General features: G+C 40.5%; 1 protein-coding gene across 1 annotated transcript; it reads right to left on the minus strand.

The window, feature by feature from the left end:
• Window positions 1-19,688, minus strand: LOC100546100 (COMM domain-containing protein 5-like). Its single transcript, XM_003208476.4, has 7 exons — window positions 19,684-19,688; window positions 16,503-16,663; window positions 15,399-15,427; window positions 11,577-11,627; window positions 7,429-7,524; window positions 5,630-5,705; window positions 1-1,406 (listed from the first exon to the last, which is right to left on the minus strand). Exons 2-7 carry the CDS (start codon window positions 16,557-16,559, stop codon window positions 1,305-1,307), a joined length of 411 nt encoding a protein of 136 aa, XP_003208524.3. The 5' UTR covers window positions 16,560-16,663; window positions 19,684-19,688; the 3' UTR covers window positions 1-1,304.
• Between the last annotated feature and the right edge of the window lie 6 nt (window positions 19,689-19,694).

Here is a 19,694-nt window from a genome sequence, read left to right on the forward strand (position 1 = left end):
TTTTTTTTCCTCCAGGAATGAGGGCGATAACAGCAAGTTCTACACAAAACAAACAAGAGAAGTAGGGGTGGCACTACTGAGATAGGCATCCTCAGCAAGCAGCTAGAAAATCCAGTGCTTGACAATGGTAGTGGTATGTGTGTTCTAAACTACCTGTGACAGGTGGGTAAACCCTGTGAGCTATGCTCTTTAGCTGTTCAGTCTCCATGTCCTTATTCTTGGAGGAAAACTCTTTCAGGCACTGACTCAGGAATGCACCCCTCCTCAGCAAAGCCCTTAGGGACATATTTGTGGTCCCATTGAGTTTAAATGAGACTTAAAACACATGCTTCCAGTTAGGGGAGTTCTTTCAAGCATTACAAATGGAGCAATGGAGCCTCCAGCCCAGTCTCGACTATTTTACTGACCTGGGTATTGTTTGGATATACTTTCACTTCTGACTTTCATCCCAGGGACTGTATACAGCCTCCTCATCCTGGGGTCTGGCTTGTGCTGCTAAGAAGTATATAAGCTGTAGTGATCTACAAGGCTCCTGTCTTCTGCTGCTGGGTATCATCACCCTGCCAGGGGTTTCTGCCCTGTAATAAGTCTCAGACAATTCAGCTGACAAACATGGGAAATACATGAAACAAAGCAGGCATTCTCACTTAGAAATCTACAAGATTACTCCTGTTTAGTGCATACTGATCATCCAGGTAAAGACTTAGATTACACATTTCCCCTTTTGCAGTTCCACTGAATTAGTTCACTCCATACTTCTTCCTTGATCCCCAGACTCCCACTTTTCTTCAAAATTAGCTTTTAAATACATGTACCTACACTTGAGTCACTTAGCAAGAAGTCAGACAGCAATTTTACTTATGCCAAACTCGAAGTCACATTTGTCATACTACAACACAACAGTAGTTGTTGTATTTTTTATTTGCAGGGCTTTCTTCTGATATACACTGATGTTATTTCTTGTAGCAGGCTTTCAAAAATAATTAGAGTGCTGAATCATAATCAGGAAGAAATGGTTCTTACATTCAAGACAGTTATTTAAAAAATGTTTTGATGAATCATGCAAAAAAATGCTTGCAAATAGGATTATACTTTTTCATCAATATATTTTTTTGTTTTTTTTCTAAGTCTTAAGAAAAAAGCTTGTGCTTTTAATACTTGAATTGAAAAAATATTTACAGCAGACATAATAAATGCTACATTGCAGTTACAAGACAGGCAAAGTGGTGATGGTCCCACGCTTTACCCTTCACAAAATTCACAGGTTTCACATCTGTTCTGCTAACATCCCAGTTCAGAAGTGTTCAGTCCTGGATTTTCAGTATGCTTCTTTTCTCCAAATCATTCATTTCCTTTAGGATAAGGGCTACGTTGTATCTCAGCTCCTGAAACTTTGCAACTGGCACCTGAAACAGAAGGTTCAGTTTAACAAGCATGATATACCTTAGAAACCTGAGAAACTTTGGGCAGGACATGCCTATGGAGTGTCAGTCCAATCTCTCTTTAACATAAATAAACAAAACAAATTAAAATATATATATTAGAGTTAAGACAAAGTGTTGTAGTTAATAAATCTCACAGAGGCTGTTTGTCTTCATAATGTATGAATGAAAGGGAAGCTTCTGCTGCCAAAAGCAGGTATCTCTTGTATGTACCAGGAGCTGGATCTTGATAACACTAAACTCTTGCAGAGTCCCAAGGCTCCATACAAAAATGTTAAGTCTAACTTAACATTACTGTGAAACATGAAACTAGGTGCTCTTCTCTGTTATTGAAAGGATGTTTTTTTTTTTTCCTGATATTCCTTTATGTTTTAGAACAGTCAAATAAACACCCATCCAGACCTACAAGCTAGTCTACCATTCCCAAAGCACTTCTTTCCCACTGCTTATTTTCCATCAAGAAAAAGAAGGGTAGTTCAGTAGATTCAGTCAGGGTTTGTGATTTGTGGGCCTTTTAATTTGGACCCAGTTCTGTTACTAACTTCTGTCAAACCATCAGCTGCCTTTGTCTTTAAAGTACTTGAATGCTACAGCTAAAGAAGGGCCACCCAAGAGCTTATTATTTTTGCTTTGACATGAGAAGACAGAAATCAACCTGGAAAACAGCCACAAGACATTCTCATTTTAAACAAGAAGAGAAAACAGATGTAATCACAACACTAGAAAAAAGTTATGGCTACTTAAGGATGGCCAAAATTAGCTAAAGCCAGTATGGCAGAAGAGCTCCTGCTAGTTGACTAGAAATCACAATTTAATTAACAGAAATTGCAGTGATGACTTCAAGATAGTGCAACTCTCCATAAAGGAAACTTCCATTCCTCACTCATACAATGCTTGCAACTAACACGGGAATATCAGACAGACTAATGTATCCAGTCATCACAAGCACGAGATGAATGTCTGAGCAAACAGTCTGAGCCAGACTGGGGCAGTAAAAGTGCACAGAAAACCAAGTCCTGAAACCACTGGCGTAGCCAGTTCAGGGCCTGCCCTAACTCTCCACTACTATTTAACCCAGACCACATAATTTTTCTAGGCTAAAGATACATGGCAATGAAACAACTGCTGCCATCAAATCCCTCTTACAATGCGAGGTCAAAATTTTCAAGTAAGCAAATCCAAAATATCTAACCTACATAAACACATGCTACCCTGCCACATTCTCTGAGAAGTTATATTTATAGCATGGTCACAACCATAAAAATTCTAATTATTTGGGTGAATCTCCTTTCGAAATGCTGTAAGAAGTATGGGAGACAATGCTCTGGGTACAAAAATCCAGTCCCAGATTGTATCCTAGTCACTTTTTCAGATTTGTTACATCTCAAAATCAAGCTTTCCTTTTCCTGTTACCCTGGGGTGCCACACTGATGAGGTTTTGTGGATGCCAACTAAAAGAGATTAAACTAGATTCAATTTTTGAAGAAGTGTATATATAAACATGACTTACAAAGACACTTACCTGTCTCAAATACGAATTCTTTGAGCCTGTACACTTCTGCAGGCCTCAATGTAAATTCCATTTGCAAATGGTGCACCCAAAGCAAGAGGCTTTCAGTTTAGAAAATTTATTTAATTAACTTATTTAAAAACTGTTTAATTCAACTAAACGCTTGTATCAGGTGATGCATACATGTCAGTGGAGACAAGCATAAAGAATCAAATTGCTGTTTATAAGAGAATATTACCACAAAAAAACTATTTAACTAATGAACACAGCAGCTTTCCATTCAAACTGAATACAACATGTTTCCCTATTTCGCCATCTATCCTGGTTAAAACCTGGTTTTACAAGGGATTAATGGTGAGTAACTGCTACAGTGCAGAAGAGGCCTTTTGGCTGTGTGCACTGACTGCAAGTTTACAGTTCGTTTCATAAATTAGACTACTGATTAAGAAGCTAACAATATCTTCAAAGAGATGACAGCCTGAGAGCAAAAAACAACGTGCTGCAATTCAGCACTGCAAATGCTACAAAAGTAACTGGACGAACTGATAGCAGGCATTTGTTTAAGCACAAGCTTCAGAGCTAAGGAGATCAGCTTTTCAAAGGCTAAGAGGTAAAATCAGGTTATAGAAGTATAATGTCTGCTCTCTGTGGGTCATGCAAATATGGCACCCATAAGTTAGGATTTGACGTGGATGAGACTCACTGTGAGAGTTGAGGAGAGAAAACTCTCAGACCTTCCTGTACCGTTTCAAGCTTGAGAAGCCAAATGGAAGGAAGTATATTAAGCTCTGTTAAGGCCCTTCTGAGAACATGTCTGAGCACAGGCACAGATTGAGGGGCAGAGGTTAACAGCAGCACAGTGCACAAATGCCTGTGTCTGCATTGGTGCAGCCCAGACTGCTCTGCAGAGCACCAGCTCATTTACTCTACTTCTTTGTCTACACTGAAGACTCACAGTTCTTTGACAGTCCCTTATCACCCTGCCCACTGCAGCTGATATCAATCATATGAGAAGAATCCAGCATCTGATTTGCAATTTCCAGATGCAGGGGAAGTCGTACGAGGAGCGGATGAGACCCCTGGGTTTGTTGGACCCAAAGCAGAGGGACTGGGGGGAGGCTTCGTGGCAGCCGCAGCTCCTTACAGGGAGCGTAGGGCAGCGCTGAGCTTGCTCTCTGGGGCCAGCCACAGTCATAGCACAAAACTCAAAATGCTTCAGTTCTTATTCGCTTTCTAAAAAACATTCATTGTCAGAAAACACACTGTGCTTAGAAAAAGAAAACAAAACCTAGGAGACCAAGCAGGACAACTTGTTTCTGTGACATACACTTTAAAAACCATTCATAATGGGATTATCTTCTGGTTTTATCATTTTACACAATCCCCGTAGGTTAACAGGACATCCAGTACTTGTTGGAATGAAAGAAAACTGAAGAGATGAGGACTATGTTTACCTGCATTTGGTTTTGGATCAAAGAGCTACTATCTGCAGGAAGATCACTCATCATAAAAAAATCCTGTTTACAGCCAGATTTTTGGTATTCAGATCTTGGCAGCAGCAAAAAGCTGACTTGAAAAGCGAGGCATACAATTTGCTATCAGGTATCTGCACTTCTGCATGCATCAGCCAGACACAGCAACACACCTCCACAGCAGACTAGAAGCAAGGCCCCAAATCATAACAGTTAAGAGCTTGTGCTGGCTTTTATCAAGTGAAACTCATTGTGCTGAGAAGAATTGGCCTGAAGTCCAAGGTATCACTCAAGTTCCATGGAAGGTCTCAGAAGAGTGCTAACAGGCTGCTATGAGGATTTCCCACATTGGGGTGAATCTGATCTTCTGTGAAGTGAAACCCCCAACACCTGGCAACGTAGCACAGAGTTTATACCTTCCTCAACAGCTGTACTGTGAAACATTACACTAAAATCAGTCCAACTCTCTGAGCCTAGAGTGCTTTGATGCTTCTTCCAGACTACTACTAATATGTGTACTGAAGCCAAAATCTTTTAGGAGTTCAAATGTGACAACAACTGTTATGCACTGAACTCCTGTACGCACTACCATGTTATTTATAGAACAAATAGCATTCCTTTTTAAAGGTTAAAATATGAAAGAATGTATGTTTTTTTTTTTGCAAGCCATTACATATAGTATCAGAAATACTGCCGCTGACTAATCCTGATGCTGAGGTAAAAAACAAATAAGCTTTTTACTTTCTTTCTAGCAGCAAGATCTGTGCTAAAGAAAACAAAACTACCTCTGCCACAGAAAAGAATGTTTTACCAGGCAGGAAGTTTAGAAGTGTATCATATCTTATATAAACTACCCTAGTAATTTTCCTCCTCTAAAAAGCCATCATGAGGTCTGGAGGTTAGAGCTGATACCAAAACTATAATTTTAAAACAAACTAGGTGTTATGCAACAGTACTTTCCAGTAACTAATATAACTAATATTCATATAACAATTGAACTCTCGGCCAAATGTGCATAGGAACAAGATATGAAATGATTTTGGTTGGCAATCAGTTATATATTGCATGTGGTTGCAGCAGACATGGAGGAAAGCAAACCGATAATGCACTGTTTACAAAAGCTTTAATGTTTTAAATAGTAGTTCAACTTCCTGAAAAGAACTTTAAGTGCTTTCTTTTTTATTTGTTATGGCAATCAGACTTACTTCAAAGCGATGAGCTGTCCCATCTGAAAGCTTCATCAGCATTAAAATAGATGGTTGAAGAGCACGGGCCAGTGAACTGAAATTATTTACAATATTAGTATTACAACAATAAACATCAGCAGTGTGACAGGTACACCACTGTACATTGTACAACTTCAGATGTTCCTATTGGCTTTACCTGAGTAATTTTTATTACAGAGCCACAAAGACGGGAGTCCTGTCAAACTTACCTCACAATTTAGACTAAAAAATCTGAATATCTTAATAACAGCAAGAAAATGCTAACGAGGATTTTCGTTTTACACAAGCTATGAAAGGTGTAAGAGCTGACCAAGTCTGGCTAGCAATAATGCACTTTTTTTTTAGTGCAGTTTTCTATGTTGTACTAACTCTTTCCATCCCTTCATTCTTTCAACTGCCATCTCATCCGAGGAACCAAGCTCTCCCAATCTTCATTGTAAATTAGCAAATTTGGGTTGCTATTTATTTTACATGATGACCCAAAGAGGGAAAATGAGTCATCGTTGTGCAGCATTCATCAACGGATGCTGCCAAAACCTGCTCAGGTACTGACAGGTGTTCCAGCCAGAAGCCATGCCTCTCCACAGAGGCTGCAGCTGAATGATAAACAAGGATTCCCATGGGGAGGATGACTGTAAAGGAAAATAAGAAGGAAAACAGAAAAAGGTAACGTGTTGCTCCTGTGCTGTTTGGAAAGCAATCACAGGATTTGCCAAAGCTTGCAAGAGACACAAGTCTGAAGATGTTTATCTGTACATTTTGTTCTTTTATAGGTATAGATTCTTCTGCATCATGATACCTGTGTGGTGCTTTCAGCACTGCTCATCTGAGAGTCACTTGAACTTGTAGCTTGTGGCCATCACAATTTTCACTTAGACCTTTTTCTTGTTTTCAGAAAGATTCCCCCCAGTCACTTACTGCTCCCTCAACTATGTCAGCAGTGAGACTGAACCCTCTCTCAGATCCTGCAACGCAGGAACACAACAAGAAGTCACTTGTGCTAACAATTTCAGCTACTGACAGAGATTGGATCATCTTCTAATTTCTTTCATCTGAAACAAAAATCAGGAAAAATCACAAAAGGTTTCTACTTCCTGTCTAGCCGAAGATCCATCCCATAACTGCCTCTGCTGTGGCAGATAGCAAGAAGTCATTCAGTGCAGGCATAGACAAGATGATCACACAGAGGCTTTTTTTTATTCCTGTTTTGTGAAAGAAATTAGGAGGCAGGTCAATGACCATTGCATAACTATGGCAATGTGAAGGTGCCTTTCTAAAGCCTTTCTGCCAAATCTTCAGCAGTAGATATGTAAATAGGGTATGAAATTTTATTTAACACACACTAAACATAAACGATAGCCTACTTGAGAAACTGAATAGACAATTTCCCTCCCCTTCTCCTGGCTGGCTGCTTGTGGCTCAATCCATCTAACTGCCCCCAACTGCAAAGTTGTATCAGATCTATCAGGTTTTAAAATAACAAGAGACCAAAACTTGGAGTTGAATGATTCTAGCACAGGAGTTTTAGAGAGTAAACAAATAACAAACATAAAAAGAATATATATCACTAGTAGAAGAAGAAGACAGCAGCCTGTTGGTAAGTGCACGTAACCTTCTGCGTATCAACTGACACACAGTGTTAAAAGAAATCCCTCTGTATCTTACCATTTAATGCAGTAAGAAACACTTCATCACTGTTAATATTTTAGGCAGCATAGGAAGTCAGTTTAACCTGGGACAAAATCTCTTCTGTGGTCATGCAGAATTCTCTTTTTTACCTTGTGGATATAGCTACGTCCACTCTCCACTTGAAGTCCTGGACATTTGGCAGCCTACTTGCTTGTGTCAGAGCTGTGCCTTCAGAAACAGGACGCCTATAGAGCAAATCAGAAACAAGAGGCTGAAATGCAAATTCACAAAAGCGACAACAACCTAAAGGGAGAATAAGATTCCTCAAAACAAACCTGTCTGAAACTTCTTTCTTGTTGTCGATCTATCATCACTTAGAGAGATTTCATGGAATGGTTGAGATTGGAAGGTTATGTGGTCCACCCCCTTCTCAAGCAGGACTACCTAGAGCAGGTTGCCCAGGAACACATCCAGGTCTGTTCTGAACACCTCCAAGGAGGGAGACTCCACAACCTCTCTGGGCAACCTGTGCCAGCGCTCAGTCAGCCACACAGATGACCCAATGGCTCTGACTGAGTTGAGGGTTTAAGATGGCTGTATTCAAATTACCCATTTTTCTTATGTTTAACTGCTATGGCAGCTGTTAAAAAAAGGGACAAAGCTCTTCTGTGTAATTCCAGTAAACTCAGGTCATTATAGATTTTAGTCACTGCGGTGGCTGGCCTATCTATTATTTCAATTCTCACACAGCTGTAAGGCATAGAGAAAGGGACCTACAAATATATCTTCGCACAAATCCAGCAGGAACAAGCAAGCAGGAACAGAAGACAGATGACTCAAGCCACAAAGCTGGACTAAGCTCATTGTGCTCCTTCAACAGAAAGCACTTAGTATTAGCTCACAGCAGTGTTTTAAATGTAATGATATTAGAGTGTACTCTGAAGCACATTTTAAAATAAAATCACAGAGTGGTTCTTGCTAATCCAGCACACTTTACAACCTCCAAATTCCTAATGTAATATATGTGTCAACCCCAACACAACCTTCATGACTTCTGTCTAGACTACTGTTTGAGAAGGCCCAGATTTCCTTTATTACTTATATTACAGGAAGAATCAGGCTCATCAGGCCTAAGTTTCATTCTGTGAGGAAATATAGTTGACATCAATTAAACTTCAGGTGGTTGACAGTCTTGAAAATTTTAATAGCATCTTAAACTCTAGGTAAATTAACAAGCCAAATCTAATACAAAGACATAACAACCACCCATTTTTAGATATACAAAGAGAATACCTTCAGAATGAGATCATTCAGCTGGTCCATTAGGAGGACAGACTGGACATAAGTGTTACTTACATTATTATTATTATTATTTTACTAAGTATCCCATGCCTCTGGTAGTTATTTACAGTACATTTCAAAGCTACTCCAGCTAAGGGCAGGATAAGAAACATTACATCCTTTATCCATGGTGCTAGACATAATCTAATTACAGAGTTTATCTCAGAAAAGAATCCTCTCTGAACAAATCAGGGAGCGTAGGAACTCAGACTCTTTAGTGCAAGTGAGCTGGCCCTTTTAGAAACTGCTGAGAAAGATTAATGATTTGATAAGGTACCAAATGCTGATAGGCTAGGATCCTCCAACACTCTCGTATTTAGCAAAAGTAATATGAGAAAGAATGTATTCCTTCTTGGGGGGCAGTGCTGGTCAGAAGTGACATACATCCCAATGTACAACAAAGTAGTGAGCAGAGAAAATAGATCAGCTGGTTCCTACACATTGTACAGTACTGAATAGGAAGTAGGTCACACAGCTGGGTGCAACCATAAGGAGTCACAGACTAGAGTGGTCATTAGCAGGATTAAACAATAAGAACAGGCCTTTCGCTCAGTGGTGAGTTGCTGCCAGAGCATTGCTTAATTTGGGAAATGCCTAAAAACAGCCACACTGCTGCTGCATCCTTAAGACACGCTAACTCCCTTCAATGGAGGACAATCCATTCAGTGTAGCAACAGCACTGGGCACAGAATGAACAGAGATAACAGGAAGATGTTACACTTAGCAGTGATGGGAAAGGTCAGCAGTGTCCAGAGATTGTTAAATTATAGTATTCCTCTGGCCAAAATGGACTGCACCTCAATACCAGCTCCTCAGAGTCACAGATTTTATATCTCAGATTCAGCTTCTGTCAGCACTTTCTCAGGGTGGAGAGGCAAGAATCCTGTAAGGCTGACAACGTGCACAGTGGCCAACATACACACAGCTATTACAAAAACTCTTAATCAAACCACCAGCTTCCAAGAGGAATAGCAAAATGGAGCAGAAAAAGACTCAACGAACCTTGAATCCACAACCTGTGCAATATAACTACATTTCATAAGCTCTCCATGCCAACAGCTGCAATACACTGTCACCACACGTACGGTGCCTAAGACAGAAGATAGAATGAGTAAAGCAATATGGATCAATGAGAGAGCATCCAAAATGGTATGTCTGCTGACAAGAACATCACCTGCCAAAGGATGCAACAGAGCAATTGAAGATGGAAGATTTGCAAATTTGGAGCTGTAACTGATATAACAATATCAAAACCGGAGACAAATTTGGAATGGGTTGTGATGCACACAATCCTGTAGCCCAGCAGGCCACTGAGCAGAGAAAATGTGTAAGTTAGTATTTGTCAAATGGCACACAGAATGCTCACTCTTGGAAGAAGCTAAAGCTATGCTATCTAAATGCAGTACATTTACTATAAACATTCAAACTGGGGAAGTTATGACTATGCTGTCTCTTAAAAAAAAGTTTTAATTTCATATGCTTATTTTATGGTGTGAATGTGCCAAGTTTTATTTCCCTTTCAGTCTATATAGTTTGATGGAACTATGGAGAAACAGAAATAAGAATGTTAAATTTTCAGCACTTCAGAGTTGTTGTTTAATGAACAAAATGTCAAAAATAGGATAAGATGCCAGAAAAAGTATTAAAAACTCTGAAATTGATTTTTCTGGGTTATCTAGCTCATAGTGAATTTTTTATCAGATGCCATTGCTTAATACTTCTCTTATCATCACAGTCATATATATTTACAATTCAATAAGCATATGCATGATTCACTACTACACTTAAAACTATAAAAGCAGATCTGTCTAGAAATCAAATCCGAGGTGCTCTTCTCTGATCTCAAACCACAGAGCAAGATTACACTGGATGATCACAGCTTTTGAAAGGAGAAAAAGCTATATTTTCCAGCATCGTGATTTCACAGTAGAAAACAGACAACCATGCATGCTTCAAATGACATCTATATTTAACTTCATTCTTCACTGCAAACAATATTTCCATTTTGCAACCATGAATTTTACATTCTTTCACACCTATAATTCAAACAGAATAACAAAGAAAATCTGAGAAGGCTGAATTTATTTTTTTATCCCAAGAGCCATTCATTTTAAAGTAAGATTTTAATCAAGGAACTAAAAATATTTTAAATGCTGGTAACAGCATTCAGACCCTTGTGAGGGAAAGTGAGATAGCACAACGATGATTGTCAGTATACCTGAAACAACTCTAGGTTGGTGATGCCATGTGTTGAATGACTTCACCTCTCAAGGAGGAAAGCTCTACATATGCAAGAAGTTCAAGCAATTTCAGCATACAGAGGAACATAAATAATTGAGTAGAGAACATAATTGAGTAGAAAAGAGTAGGAAAAAAAGAGAGTCCTCCCAAGGAAAAGCATAGAGTCTTTTCAAGAAGTTTCTGACTGGTACACAGTCTGAAGGTAAGGAGGTATATTGCTTGGTGAATGAGTAACAGCTAGTAGAGCAGATGATATCTCATATATATCATCAAGTCACTCAGTCTGAATTCAGCTGTACAATAAGACACGATTAAATGCTGTCTGAGAAAGTTTCTACAAATCACAGCATGTAGAAGGATGCTCACTGCTTGTTTCTCAACAAAGCAAGCCTTTCACTTTTGCTCTAACTTGCAATGATGATGATGATAAGAACACTTAATTCTGCAATTTACTCTTCATCTGTAGGTACTGATTCATTTTACAGAGCATAGAGAACATTACAAAAACTGGTGATGATCACAGAAAAAAAATGGAAAAATGACATGAAAGGTACTTACTGCATACATAGCCATGAATTATAGATATTTATACTGAATCCAAGTAACGGGACAAATCTTCCTCTTGTGAGTTTAGAGAATTTTGCTGTTTCTTCAAGAGGCCTGGAATATGTGTATCTGCAGGGCTGCACAATGCATGATACACAAAAATACTGACCTGTTACCAAAGACAATACTGGAAAAGTCCGTGATGAAATCTTCTGGTATCCTTAAAGAAAAGAGCAACAGAAAATAGATAAGCGTTTTGTAACCACAAATATATGGGCTGAGCTGCAAAAACCTATTGCAGAACACAAAAATAGTATCAACATTTTCCATTTTGCATTGCTTAAAATTGCCATCATCTCTTATGTAAGCACTTCAGTATTGACTCAGTCTACGCTCTCAGGAGGACAGGCTGTTTTCACAAGAGCCCTAAAAGCTGTGCTACAACTTCCTGTGCTACCTAAAATGGCAACAGTGAGTTTCAGAAGAACCCTGTATTTGCCTAATTTCTCTTAGTAAAGAAGTTTTACTGATGTCTCTAACAAGCACAGAAGGCAGATGGACAACACACACTTATAAACATCCCAGGCCCATACATTTCATTTCACTTTCACCTTAAAAGTGCAATGAAAAGAAGACAGAATGACTTGCTCCCTTACAAGTAAAAACAGAAGCCCTTGTAGCTAAGAGTACTTACAAAGAGGAACATATGCTTTTGTGGAGAGGGCAAGGATAAATTTGATGAGCCCATTAAAACAAGCTGGACAGACTAACTCACTCCATCTGCCTTTTGCACTCCACTACTTTACCATTCCTCTGCTGCTGCTGCTGCTTTACAAATAAGCTGCTGCTGATTTCCAGTTCAATATATCAGGCTGTGAGCTGCACAGACAGCAGAGCAAACATTATCTGTCCAGCTGCCTTTGCACAGAGACAGTAACCTCCTACAGAGAGGCATGCTGGACAAGTGGAAGAAGTAACTCCTTCAGCTGCCACAGTTTAATCCAACACTGCCAACAGTTAAATCCAATCAGTGCCCTGAGACATTACTCACCACTGCCTTGAGATGCACAGCAGTCTATCAAAGACAATCAAAGCAAACAAAGAAGTTACCTGTCAGCTTACAGTGTGGGGAAAAAAACAACTCATCAACTCACACAGTAGGGAAAATGAAATGGCAGTTATTTGAGCTTGAACCCTTTTAAGAAAAAGTGGGGTTTAAACAGGTTTTTAAATAGTATTTGGATAGAACTGAATTCATACTAGTAAGCCAGACAGCTGAGGCAAACCAGGAACTGAGGAGGGGAGACTAGGCTGATTATTTAGTTGCTTGTGTCTCTCTAAAGAGATAAGAGTTTCTGCAAGGATTACCTATGCTACCTGTACAAGCATATCACTTAATCCCACCAAATAGCCTCTGAATGTAGCAGAAAAGCTGAAGAAAGGGGGGTTATAATACAGTTATGTGATAACTATCACAATACTTCTTTGACTGTAAGACTGCAGGTCACTAAAATAAAAGCATTCATGCTACCTTTATGCTTGTGTTATTTTTGCCCTGAAGTTAATGATTTTGCTGAAAATTCTGTTCCCATCTCAAGCAGCTTATCACATACAAAGCAGTTCTGACACAGAACATGGTGCAGCTCAGGCCTGAGCTACAGGTGTAATCAGTTTTTCAAAGGAACAGTCCAAGAATGAGATCTACCATAAGGATGTCTCAATCTCATGTTATTGTCCTGAGCCAAAAGGTTATTAAAGGAAGGAAGAAAACAGCATCCAAAATTTAGTATGATTTCATTCTCACTGGTTGAGTCAGTCAGGACAAAAAAATATATAGGCTACAGTATGGCAACCCTACGAAACCAGTACTAACAACCTAATTCACCACAAGTGAGCATGGTTCCCAGCCTCTCGCTTTCCAATAAAACTAGAAGCCCAAATCAGCTGCATCACCAGGAAATTGGGAACGACAAGACTTTGTATGGATGGAATTAGACAGGCTAATTCTCAGCTTCGCTGAAAAGAACAAACTATGAATGATAAATGAAAACAGATAACCCAGCTCAGATCCCACTCCTCTTAAAAGACACATTCACAAAGAAAATTAAAATAAGAAATAAGCATTTTTCTGCCTTAAAATGCAAAATACCTGCCCAAACACTGGATGCCAATAATGCTAAGACTCTGCTTCTCAGTTAATTATGTGTTCTTCGTGCACATGATCACAGGATGACCCGCAGGAGTCACAGCATGAGGATAGAAGTCTGAATGTAATGAGTAGATGCAAACATTTCACGTTCAGGCCCAGCTGTATTGGGAAACATAGAAGCTGACATTTCCCAGAAGAATCAAAGATGCTGAAGGTGGTAGCATTTACTAAGTGCCATAACTCAAGAGTAGAATGAGCTGTTTACTCTTCTGCAAGCTCAGCCACAAGAGGAGAGCTACTCAAGAGAAAAAAAAAAGACTGTCAGAGTCCAAATAACCTCCAACAATCATGGGAGCATATAAGCCACAATGAGCAGCACATAAAACATATGAGTGCAAGCAGCACAGATGCAGATACCTGACCTATTGCTGCTGTATCAGTCAGGTTAACCAAGACAACACAACACAAAAGATTTAACACAACACAGTGGAGAGAAAAAAGATTATTCAGACCGAAAAGTCTTTCTGTATTTCCATACGTAATCCATGAACTTAAAAAAACAATACAGAAGTGTAAGGCATTAAAGCATGGTCAGATGACAAGGACAGAGGATCAGGAATCTTTATTTCCAGATACAGGGTACACAGCCAGCCCAGCCAGTGATTTCTGACACTCCTGTATACCTACTTTCTACTCACTGTTCAAGAGAGGAATATTCACCTACCTCCAGAAAACTGCCACAGAGCTTTTCTTCATTATTCCATAATCACATTGAAGACATTCTGTGTACACCTCAAAAAACACCAACTTCCACTGGGCCAGAAGAATTTCATCAGTTTCTTACTGACTGACTTTAACCTGGGTGTGAACGCTGCAGTGTGCTGGAGGAAGCAGCTTGCCTTTTAGCTCACAAGTCAAAAGGAAAGCCAAACTCCAGCTCTGTGCTTCAGACAGAATCAACAAACAAGACCACCGCTCAACGTGGCCTTGATTCTAACTCACCATCTGCATCCATCTAACTCTGAGCTACCTGAAGTTGCTCACGAAGTAACTTCTGCTTATGACTGATCTGAGAAAGAAGGCAATCTGCAGGTTAACGGATAAATAAGGATGAGAAAAGAAGGAAGCAGAAATCTCGATATCCTAGATAGCAATCAGAATGCAAAGAACTGGAGGAAATTAATACTTTAAAATATTTGAACCTTGGTGCAGAAGTTTCTCTACAGATGAAAGCACCAACTGCTGTTATTCTCTTGTTACAACCAACTATGGAAACGGGAAAAACCTATAAAGATCATTACTATCTGACATCAGGCTTTTAGAATACAAACTCCTATTCACAGGTACTCTGAACAGACCGATGTAACAAATGTTACGTTTTGTTGGGTAACTGGCAGAAGAGATCATAGCTGAACAGGGTGGTAGCATTTCTTGACTGTTATATCATTGGCCTTTCAAAGAAGAAAAAAAGTAGGGCAGTTTCTTAGCTTCTGAAATGTTATCACTGTCTTACCAAACATGTTAAAAAATATTGCAGGGCAAGGTGAGGATGGCAAAGAGAAGGTCACTCACATTTGCATAGCCTACATTACAGACTAAATTAGACCGATCTCCTCAGCATGCAAAATTTACTGCTCATGCTCAGTGCTAAATCAAGTCTTACACAACACCTGTTTTTTTCCTCTGGCTTTCTATGACATTTTGCAACAGATGCATTATGTGTTATTTACAGGTAATTTCAATACCAACTTAGTTGTGTAAAAAAGTTGACTTGGGAAGGCAGTTACATAAAAGTTATGAAAAACAAACAGATGGGAAAAAAACAGGCATTGACAGGCATACCTGAGCTCCTTCAGGTCTTCCTTAAAAACCTAGAAAACAAAGAAGGTGAAATTTTATAGGAGACAGTCATGAAAGACAATTTCTTACCAAGTGAACTAACAATAGCTACTCGCCTTCTATCTCTCACCCAAAAGTTTTAGTGTCAAGTGCCAGTAATTTTGAAATGATTGAAAAGAATTTCCAGAAGCGTTCAATTAATTTGAGAGAAATTAATTTTAAAGGCCTAGATCTCTCAGAAGGCTTGATGTTTTGAAAGCTGCACCCCAGCCATTTCTTTCCTGTAGCTACTCACAACACTATTTGTCTTTAGAGTAATTACACGACCTCATTCTCACATATGCTTTGCAGCAACTTGTTTAAACTACGACAACGTAAAGGCAGTGGCAAAAGATGAGCACTGTCTCACTGTTTCCTGCAGTGTGTGTTTTCCCAATATGCCTGGGTCAATAAGGACACAGTCTGTCTAGATACAGGTGTCAGAAGCTCAGAAGAGGTTTGCTCACATAAAAATAAAATCAGAAAAGTATAAGAGAACATAACATAAAAAAAAGAAAATAGCCATGAAAAGGGAGTATGAGTCAGGACCACGGCAGGTATATTCACATTCACAGAGAACAGCTATAGCATAAACAGAAATAGCACTTTCTCCCAGTTCCCACTAGATTGTTCTGACCATAACTCCTTCCTTCCCTTACAGTAGAGCTACGAAGAAATAAAATTTCTCGTATTTGTTTATCTGTAAGAGTAAACAAAATGCACAATATACGTGAGCACACAGGGTAGGAAAGAGAATTGATGCTAATGAAATGACACTTGGCAAAGGTTTCTTTAGGAGTTAATAAACGTGCATAGTAAACAAGATGCTGAAGCAGAAAGATACAGTAATCTCTTTCCTATAGATTTAAGAAACACTCTTCTGAAAAGCTCACTGTATATCTACACAAGCAAAAAAATCTCTCTGTTTCTAACAGTTTCTTCTAACTACTCTAACTTGGAGCAACATTTTCACACGGAGCTCCTCACTCTGGCAAACAGCAGCTAGATGGCAACTCACATGTGGCACAACTGTAACTGATTAATGCTCTGGGTCCTCCCACAACTTACTTCTTGTCTGAAAGTCGATAAGGGGAGTCTCAGTGCTTCTCGGAGAAGGGTATACATGCCAGAAATGAGGAAAGCAAGCTGCTCTTCAGAGAGATCGGTGCTTTCTGCAATCAGCTTGACTGATTCTTTGCAGTCTTTTCCTTCCAATGCATTCACAGTGACTGTGAATAAGAAAGCAATGCAAAATCCCTTCAAAAAGTGGAAGACCTGATGATAGTGAACATCTCCTATACCCATGATTTTATCTGTTCAATGTGCTGACATTTTTCCAGACATGAAACTATCACTTCAAATCACTGTAAAGACATCTATCTGATCATCCTCCACCACAGCTCAGTCACTTTATGAAGAGAACTTCAACATATTAAGCTTTTGCATTTTGAAACTGAAGACGCTTTAACTGTGGAATATGTTCCAGTGGGACAATGGAATAAAGACTAATAAAAATTCATTGCTCATGAGTTCAGGTCTGACTTGAGCTTCTATCATTAAAGTTGTTCACATCTGAAGTCTGCTTACAACTTAATAATCTTATTCACAGGTTTGAAAGCGATGAGAGAGTAAACAATTCAATGTTTTCCAGCTTTTCACATAATTTATCTTTCAACAGCAGTAGAGACTAATGATTAACCAGCAAGGAGGCAAAACTAAACCTTCAAGTCTTGTAGTCTGCACAACAATAGTGCTCTGAGGGAAATGACTGTTAGTCTATGCAGCAATATATACTAACTGGTGTGGCATGTCAAATTCAGTGATGAGCCCTGAACCACTCACATGGCTGACTCAGTTTGTCAGCACCATCACAGCGCACATTTTGCACAGATTAGCTAGGATGGGCAAGGAGCTACTAAGATCAAGCTTCCCTCATTGCCTGAAAAAGGCTTTGCTCTAAGACAAAGAAACTTCCTTTCAGAAGAGAAAGAAAATCCAATGTACTGAAAAAGCCAAGTGCATATCAGCACTGAGGCCTCTTTACTGCATCAGCTGCAGAGCAGGACAGGTTGCTGACTACTACTCACCTCTTTAAATATAACTCCAATTTGTCTAGACAGCTTTTATGACAATGTCTTCTTCCTACAGAGCAATCTTAACAACTGGTTAAAATCCACGTCTTCTTTTAAAAACTACTCACTTTGCCCTAGAATACAAGACTTTTTTTCACTCAGAATTGTTCAAGGAACTCAGAAATATCAGCTGGCCCAGCACTTCTAACAGTCAAATGGAGGGAGAACAATCCAAAAAACATCCCAAAGAAGTCTCTCTGCTAAGCCACTTGCTCCCAATAGATGATACACGAGATCACAAACTTCTATTTTAGCAGAGCCTACAATACTGGATAACCCTGAGATAATGGTGTATACAGTTCTTATGTCTTTAACCAAGCAGGCACACGAAGCACCATCTAATTTTTTTATTAATTATTATTTAGCGATAAATTGACAGCATCAGCCTCAAAAGGACAACTTGCTGCAAGCACCGGAGCAATTTCGACACAGTCTGTTGAAATCCAAGACCAGCAGCGTTCTGCGAGCTGCTAATCGCAGACCATCACCAACAGAAGACACACGGATGCCTCTGCCAGCCCTACAGGACCCGGCAAGCCCACCCTCCCTGCGGCGGCGGACACGGGCACTGTAATGACCCAACACGGCATTGTTTACTTGCTCTACCCAGAGATCCGCAGGACTGTTTGCTCCCCCTAGGGTAGCAAGCAGGCATGGCACACCAAAACGTGGCTGCTCATCTCAGCCATCCCGCACGGCGTTCAGGGGACGCTCAGGCTTCCCGGCACTGATAGAAGTTTTTACTCTGCATTGCCCCAGCACTAGGCAGCAAATACAGTTCCACGTCTGCAGAAACTTTTGTCCCCAGTGCCCCTATGTGTAGCTTTATCGCGTTCGGATGCCATAAGGGAATCCTGGCTACACTGCCTCATTACTGACAATACACAGTAATGCTTTTAAAAACTTTAAAAAACAACAACAACAACAACAAAAAAGAACCATGCCAGCTACCAGATACTTTGAGTTCATATTGACTAAAATGAGGAAAAAGCCTGGGAGGCAGTTAGTAGAAAGGATGAGCACAGCAGGGTCACAGCCCTACCAGCATAGGTTAGGGGCTGATGTACTGGAAAGGAGCTCTGAGGACTTTGGGTTTCTGGTGGAAAACAGATTGGTCAGGAGCCAGCAGCGTGCCCTTGTGGCCAAAAGAAGGCCAGTGGGACCCCGGGGTGCATTACAAAATGCATGGCCAGGATGTCAAGGAATGTGATCCCCACCCTCTGCTGTGCCATGATGAGGCCACATCTGGAGCTGTATCACAGAATGGCCCGGGTTGGAAGGGACCTCAAGGATCATGAAGCTCCAACCCCCATGGTGGCCACAGGCAGGGCCACCAACCTCCACATTTAATACCAGCCCAGGCTGCCCAGAGCCCCATCCAACCTGGCCTTGAACACCTCCAGGGACGGACGGGGCATCCACAACCTCTCTGGGCAGCTGTTCCAGCACCTCACCACTCTCTCTGTAAAGAACTTCCCCCTGACATCCAACCTCAATCTTCCCTCCCTCAACTTCAAACCATGACCTGTTCTGGGCTCCTCGGTCCAAAAAGGGAACTTCTAGAGAGTCCAGGGAAGGGCCACAAAGACGATGAGGGGCCTGGACCATCTTCCTTCTGGGGAAAGGCTGAGAGCCTCCAGTTCAGTCTGGAGGAGACTGAGGAGATCCCCTCGCTGTTTATAAACCCCATAAATACATAAAAAATGAAGGAGTCAAGTTGATGGGGAAAGGCTTTTTTCAGTAATGTGAAGCAATAGAACAAGGGGTAACAAGCAGAGACTGGAACACATGAAGTTCCATACAAACATGAGGAAAACCCTTTTTTACTTTGAGTGTGGCACAGCTGCTCACAGAGGCGTTGGGTTCACCTTCTCTGGAGATACTCAAACCCACCTGGGTGGGTTGCTGTGCCACTGCTGTAGGGAACCGCATCGGGGGGTTGGAGTGGGGGAGGTCCTGAGGCCCCTACTATCCCCTGTGGCTCTGTGATTCTGTGGGCGAACCTCGTGGAATATAGGGAACTGCGGAATACGTGGCACCGAAACGCAGGAAAGGAATCGGGGAACGGCTGCAAGGAACCCCCTCCCTGCGTGAGAAGGCCCAGGGCCGGGCCGTACCTTTCAGCAGG

Source organism: Meleagris gallopavo, chromosome 9 (assembly GCF_000146605.3).
Source record: "Meleagris gallopavo isolate NT-WF06-2002-E0010 breed Aviagen turkey brand Nicholas breeding stock chromosome 9, Turkey_5.1, whole genome shotgun sequence".
Taxonomy (NCBI): domain Eukaryota; kingdom Metazoa; phylum Chordata; class Aves; order Galliformes; family Phasianidae; genus Meleagris; species Meleagris gallopavo.